Below are 7,543 nucleotides of genomic sequence, written 5' to 3'. Positions count from 1 at the left end.
TCCATTGTTACATCTTTAAGAGGTTCTTACCCAAATCCTTTTCTCACCATACCCATATTTGTGAGAAGACTATTTGGTGTTTTGGGAAGCAATTAAGAAGGGACCAATGGTTATTGGTTGATACTATGGGTTATAACAGAATCCAGTAAGCTAAAAAAGACAAAGGTTCGACGTAACCTCATTGGAGCAAGAATTTTAGAGAGCTTAGGTATTAAGGTAGATTAGGCTTGGAAGATCTATTACTGTTCATGTATCTCAACTTCATTTTCTAGTGGATTATTGACCACTTGAAGGGCGGCGGAGAGGTTTTACGCCGAGGGCTTCGATTTCCTCTTCGATAACACATCGTTGTGTTGTTCTTGTATTTGCATCTCTCTTTCCTTAATCTTTTCCATTTAATTTCTGGTGTGGATGTGATTTTATTTGATTTAGATTGTTTATCAATTCTGGTATAAGCTTATAATCATTTTCCGCACATACATTATTTGATATAAAACTTAAATTGGTATTTTCTATTTTAGGGATCTAAACATTCATAGTGGTTAATACACTTTTTGAACATTCACATACCTTTAACATGTAATTCTCAGAGATGGCACTTACTTGTGTTCATAGTCACCATTTTTTTTTTTTTTTCTTGGAGATGTTTGTAATTTTTTTTGAATAAATGGTAATACTTATTAAAACACATACAAAAATAATAATTCTTATTTGTAAATATTAATTTATAAATATGCCACCCTTTCTCCTGAGTCCAAATCAAGGCCCTCGTGCTCCTCCATGCACAATAGGCATGAGGAAGTACCATAGTGTCTGTGTCTCTCTCTCTCTATATAGTTGAAAAGTAATATAATGCGTAGATTTATTAATTGAAATTGTGTAAACAACTTAATTAAGCATGATCTTGAGTAACAAATTTTCTGTTGAGGTTTTCCAACTCAATTAAATAAATGGTTTTGAGCTTTTGTTTAGACAAGACAGTTAGCACTTAAACAACATACTATTATTACCGTTCTGATGGTGAATGGGTCATCATTGCCCACAATTTATATCATTTATCAATAATATAATATATTATCTCATACTTTGCTTTGCATGTGCTTTGGACATGGTTAAATTATGAAACTAATTAACTGGGCCCCTTTTTTACTTTAGTTGTTATCCTTTCATTATAAAGATCGACTCAATAGATTGAAGTTTCAGAGAAATGATCACGAGCCTTCTCGTCACTGGGAAAAAAAAATTAAAGAAAAAAGAATCTAAAGATTTCACTGATTTCATTTCATACTACTTTTAAATTGAAGACAAATAATGAATTGATGATAGATGTCTATTGCTCTAAATTGACCCGCAGAATTCGATTTACAAAGGTTCTTTTGTTTGTTTGATTGATTGATTGATTTATTGTTTTGTTTAGATAATTGACCCCCAGAAATCAATTTACATAGGTTCTTTTGTTTGTTTGATTGATTTTTTTATTTAGTTATTGTTTTGTTTAGATACAATAATATTTGAAATTTATGACATCATAATTAATTTTTATCACTTGAGACATCAGGAATTTTTTATTTTGTTTTTTATTTTTTTTTTATATAATTATGTATAATTAATTATATATTGGCGAGATTTGCATAGAGTCCATTATTTGATCCTTGTGTAATATGTGGTCTTTGTTTCTCTCTATTTGTTTGCATTTTGGTGTTTATTTTATTTTTATTTAGCAAAAATAAAATAAAATAAAATAAAATAAAATAGAGTTCTGGAGTAATCCCAACGAAAGATAGTAATCCAAGTGGAAGAAACCATCGGTAGTGTTGGGTGAGATGGAGATTACTCAATGATGCAGTGATTATATGTGAGGACTGAGGAGGATATGAATGGTCAAAATTTGATTTCCAGTGAGCAAATTAAAAATGATGCCAACAATGAGAAGGAAATTTTGGACACATATGACAGGTGAGACTGGGGTGATTTTTTTTTTTTTTTAAATTCTATTTGTTGTTTAGTTTTTTAAACTAAATATAAATTGGTAATTTAGGGGTTAACAGTTGATGCGGTAGCATGTCACCTCAAAATGTAAAGGATATGATTTTTAGTAAAATATGAAGTACTTGTAGCATTATTTGATTGAGTATCACGATTAACTAATTAAGTTAGTATTTTCCATCTACTATTGAACGACATAGGCAATTTTGACACATCAAAATATTAGAGATTAAATTGACATATTTTAAAATATTAGGAACTAGTTTGACACATATGGCAGACATTAGGACCAAAATGATAATTCCTTCTAAATTATTTTTAACATCTTAGCAATCTCACTAGAAGCCCATTCTAGACAGGACAATTTTTCATTTTCGAACTAGCAATAATAACGAAATTAACAAGAAGCACAAGTGATTAAATAAGATCAATTTTTTTATGTGTAGCATGCTAATAAAGTGATCCATTTGAGTTAATATTAGGATAACAAAAGTAAAATTAATCTATTTTTCAAAATTTATTTTAAGTGTAGCGTTGGGATCATATTTTACAAATAAATAAATAAAAAGAAAGTGAGAAAAGATGAGTCAACTTACTAATGAAGACATGGGCTCCGGCATTTAAACAAATCATACTTTGGTTTACACATTTGAAAACTGATGGCCTAAAATATAGGCCACCGAATCATTGTCAAAATAAGTGAAGACATGGGCTTGGTGGGTTTCATTTTAAACATGGAACTGAAACTTTTTTTTTTTTTTTTTACCCAACATGGCACTGTACTAGTGATCAACATGGTTGCGACTCGGTCTCCAATATTTGCTATCTTCCAAAAAATTCATGGGCATGGGATTGGCCTTCCTATACATCAATCATATCAGAATGGAAGTTAGAATGTTCTTCTTCCATTATCACTGGCTTGCCTGCATCATCCTTCTTCATGGGCTGCCTAGTGGGTGGGTTCGTTCTTGCCACACTAGCTGATTCCACACTTGGTCGCAAAAACATGATCTTTCTTTCATGCCTAATCATGTCCCTATCTTCTTTGCTTACTGTCTTCTCCACCAACATATGGGTTTACTCGGCTTTAAGATTAATTTGTGGGTTTGNTGGAACTGAAACTTTTTTTTTTTTTTTGAGAAAGAACATGGAACTGAAACTGATTTGTCAGGAAACATACAAATATAAATTATAACATATTTAAAAAAAAAAAAATATATATATATATATATATATATAGACACACACTTAGAAAAAGAATTAGATCATAATGTTAAATAGATATTATGTCAGTAAAGACCTCAAAAAAGTTGATTTAATAGTAGGTACAAAATGATTTAATAAAAGGCATGTTTTTCCAGTTCATTTGCCAATATAGAAAGACAAAGTAATTCACAATATAATAATATTTTATGTGTTTGTCTTCCTTGCCTAATTATTTCTTTAATATAGTTTCAAAAATAGATATCTTCCATTGTACTAAACTTGAAATTGCATATCCATAAGTTGGTATTCTTCAAACATTCAACTGCTTCTAGATCCGTGCTAGTAATACGGGGTCAAAAAAATACCCAATCCCAATTATCTCCTTATTACAGGCCTATTGAAATAAATATTTACTGTTGTTTCTCTCTCCCTCCCCAAAAAAGGTAAATCTTTATCCACCCACCGAATTAATGGGCAATGGGTAAAGAATTATTGGGTGACCTAATTAAATGAGTATTAATGGGCTGCTGGATACCCATCTTTAAGATATTGACAACATCTCATGATAGTATACATTTCAATTATTTGAGATGAACACAAAGTAATGGAGCATATCATTCTAAATGTGAAAAGCTTTCACACAGAACTACTTGTATATTTTGCGTGAATGTATTGAGACTAATTATTGTTAGAATTTCCTCAAAAAAAAAAAAAAAAAAAGCTTATAGCATATTGTCATATGTTGTCATTATATTGTCATTTTAAGATCACCAAGTAGCCTCAACTTCTTCAGTCAAAAAAGGATCACCAAGTAGTCCATGTTGGCTTAATATGGTAGTCAAGGTATCATTGTAAAAAGAGTTATGCTAAAGAGTGCTTTAGGGTAATGATTAACAAATATTTTAAGAAAGATTTGATATCATTTTATGATAAATAAAAACTATCAAAACATTAATTACTTTTTTTTTATATAAAAAATTTTTAAATGGATTATTAATCATTGCATAAGGAAATCCTTAGCATTTTCCTTGTAAAAATAACATGTCACAATAAAGATGTAGCCGTCTACAATTATGGACTAGGACAAAAAACCGAACTAAACTCATGTGCTCTATTTCTTTGAAATTTAATAAATATATATATATATATATAGTTATAATTATTGATTGTCACCTCACACAAAATAAAAGCACCAACTTTTTCCTAAAAGTTTTATTCAAAAAGATTTATAACAAAAAAAAAATATATTAGTCATACATTTCCTAATATTTGTATTTCATATCTAAAAATCAAAATTAAAAATGATGAGAATCTTATCAAAAAAAGAGAGGATAAGAGCATCCACAGCAGGTGTGGCAAATGTGCCAAATGCTAAATATTTGGCACATTTGCCACACCAAACACAAAAATGGAGCATTATGAGATGTGCCAAATCTCAAAATTATACCACATGTCTACACTACCGTTGCAAATTTGCAACAGTACGGTCAGATGTGGTAAAAATAAAATGGTTTTTTATTCACTTTGCTCTCTCCTCTCTCTTCATTTTTTTCTTCTCTTCTCTCTCACTCTCTGGTTCCGTCTCTCTTCTCTCTCACTCTCTGGTTCTCTGGTTCCTCTCTCTTCGATCTCACTCTTCGGTCCCTCTCTCTTCGACAGTCCGGCAGCGACGACGACGTGCTCCGACGACGATCTCACCCACGCTCCAGCCACGACGGCGTTGCTCCGACGACGATCTCACCCACGCTCACACCCACGACAACGGCGTAGCTCGATCTCACCCACGCTCCAGCCACAACGGCGTAGCTCCGACGACGATCTCACCACGACGATGGCGTAGCTCGATCTCAGCCACGCTCAGCCACGCTCGATCTCGCCAATCTCACCCGAGGCCGCCGTCGATCTCACCCTCTTCCCTCTCCTCTCTGTCCGCCTTTCACTCTGCTCTCACTGGTTGTGGTTTTTTTTTTTTTTTTTTTTTTTTTTGTTTTGCTGCAATTTGGGTTGATCTGATGGTGGTGGTGGGCTGTGGGCTATGGCGGTGACAGTGGCAGTGGTGGTGGGCTGTGGGGTGATGGCCAGTGGTGGTTTTTTTTTTTTTTTTTTTTTTTTTTTTCCTAGTGATTGTGGCGGCAACAATTTTTCTGGTTGTGGTTGTAGTAGTTGTTGTTGCAGTTCTGGTTTTTCTGGTGATTGTGGCCGCAACAATTTTTCTGGTTGTGGATGTAGTTGTTGTTGTTGTTGTTTTAGTTCTGGTTTTTCTGATTTGCAGTGGTAGTTGATGAGGACGATGATGATGGGAAGAGGAGTTTAATATAATATTTTAATGTGTAAGAAATATTATTTTAATGTATAGATTGAAGTATAAAACATCTGATAAATGCGATGTTGTAAAATGATGTAGTAAAATAATAAAGTAGGGTTTTAGTGTGGCAAAATGGCATAATTTTTGCCACATCTGATAAGGATGCTCTAATTATAGAATGCTCAGTATAATCTGCTATGCATTAGTGACAACAATACTCAATAAATATTAGATCAAATTAGATTTAAAAAACTGTAGTTGATCTTTCAAAGATCAATAAATATTATCTATTATTTCAAACATATATTCATAATTGATGAAAAATTATTAAATTTTAACGTATAGAAGTAGCTAAAAAAAAAAAAAAAAAAAACAATAATGGATGCATGACAATCAAACCCATGTTTGGCATCTATGGCTGCCCAGAAATGTTATTTCAGGAAAGGAGTTGTTGACGAGACTTTCATCTTCAGTGCAGACGGAAGGCAGCTGAATTTTTTGCCATTGCAGTAGCAAGTAAGGTGCAGGCCGAGAACACTTAAGGCATCTCGTGGCAGAACACCTTTAGCCGTGCAACAATTGGAACTTCTGCACTTGTGTTAACAGCTGAGCTTGTGGGTAAAAGGTGGCGAGGCCAAGTGGGTGTGATAGGGTTCTTTTGTTTCACAATTGGGTTCTTATCACTACCAGCTATAGCTTATTTGAATAGAGGTTCATCTTGGAGATCTCTTTATTTATGGACTTCTATCCCAGGAATCTTTTATTCTATGCTCGTTCACTTCTTTGTTCGTGAGTCTCCTAGATGGCTCTTTGTGCGTGGACGAAAAGAGGAAGCGGTGGCCACGTTGAAAAGCATTACAACACCTAGCCATAGTAGTTGTTTAACTTGGAGCTTCTCTGAGGTTTCGTTTCAGGAAGAAAGATGGAATAATGGGAATGTTTTCTCGACTATAAAGATGTTGGTGCAGAAAAGATGGGCTTTCCGAAGGTTGTTACCGGTTTTGGTGATAGGTTTTGGGAGTGGAATGGTGTATTATGGCATGCCATTAGGCCTAGGAAACTTGTCATTCAATCTCTACTTGAGTGTCACATTAAATGCCTTAGCTGAGATACCATCTTCATTGATCACTATGTTGCTTATAGGTAAGTTGAACAGAAAATTTTCTGTGCTTGCTTTCACTACCCTTAGTGGGATTTTCAGTATTATGTGTGCTTTGAAAGGTGAGGTGTGGACAAGATTGCAGATTGGACTTGAGCTATTATCCTTCTTCAGTGCTTGTACTGCTTTCGATATATTACTCATATTCACAATAGAGTTGTTCCCTACTTGTGTGAGGAACTCAGCTACTTCGTTGGTGAGACAAGCAGTTGTGTTTGGTGGTGTGTTTGGTCCGATGCTAGTGGCTGCCGAGAGAAGAGATGGAATTTCATCCTATGGGGTGTTTGGGTTGGTTATAGGCTGTTGTGGGCTGTTTGCAGTCTGTTTACCAGAGACAAGAGGTAGAGCACTTTGTGATACAATGGATGAGGAAGAACACAAAGAGAAGGCAATTTGTAATGGTGAAGGTGATGTCTTGGCTTAATTAGCTTTTGGTTTGCTCAAATTATGTGTGTAGTGATTGGTCAAGAATCTTTAAAATAAACAACATTTATCTTTCATAAGATTGATTTTTTTTTTCTATGTAGAATTTCATAAGATTGATTTGGTTGTATTTTTTATTTTTTATTTTTATAATTTCTTTTCTGAGTGTATGTGAATTTGGCTTGGATTGTAACCATGTAAAAAGGAAATACAAATTCTCTCTTTTTAAATTTTATTTATTTATTTATATTCCACCATTCATAATGTTTTAGTTTATAAATATCCTGTGCATAAACCTTTCTAAAACATCATTTTTAATTTTGATTTTTAGAAATGAAATACAAATATCAGTAAATGTAAGAATAATATATTTTAATGCTTTATGAATACAATTTTTTGGAAGAAGATGGTGCTACTATTTTTATGTGAGTTGGCCATCAATAATGATATATGACTATATGCTA

The 7,543-nt window shown here is 33.3% G+C and overlaps 1 protein-coding gene across 1 annotated transcript; it reads left to right on the top strand.

Moving 5' to 3' along the window:
• Positions 1 to 1,873: 1,873 nt before the first annotated feature.
• LOC111999572 (organic cation/carnitine transporter 3) lies at positions 1,874 to 7,309 on the top strand. Its single transcript, XM_065778730.1, has 3 exons — positions 1,874 to 1,956; positions 2,692 to 3,090; positions 6,066 to 7,309. The coding sequence occupies exons 1-3, from the start codon at positions 1,874 to 1,876 to the stop codon at positions 7,078 to 7,080; spliced, it is 1,497 nt and encodes a 498-aa protein (XP_065634802.1). The 3' UTR covers positions 7,081 to 7,309.
• Positions 7,310 to 7,543: the final 234 nt, after the last annotated feature.

The sequence above is a fragment of the Quercus suber genome, unplaced genomic scaffold (assembly GCF_002906115.3).
Source record: "Quercus suber isolate HL8 unplaced genomic scaffold, Cork oak 2.0 scaffold_189, whole genome shotgun sequence".
NCBI lineage: Eukaryota > Viridiplantae > Streptophyta > Magnoliopsida > Fagales > Fagaceae > Quercus > Quercus suber.
Note: the sequence above shows the minus strand (reverse complement) of the source record. Positions and strands in the feature narration are given on the sequence as shown.

Excerpts from the sequence above, each read along its gene's own strand:
- LOC111999572 (XM_065778730.1), top strand. The coding sequence starts at position 1,874 with ATGAATGGTCAAAATTTGATTTCCAGTGAGCAAATTAAAAATGATGCC. Across the intron at positions 1,957-2,691 it reads ATTTTGGACACATATGACAG|ACATGGGCTTGGTGGGTTTC; the intron begins GTGAGACTGGGG and ends AAATAAGTGAAG.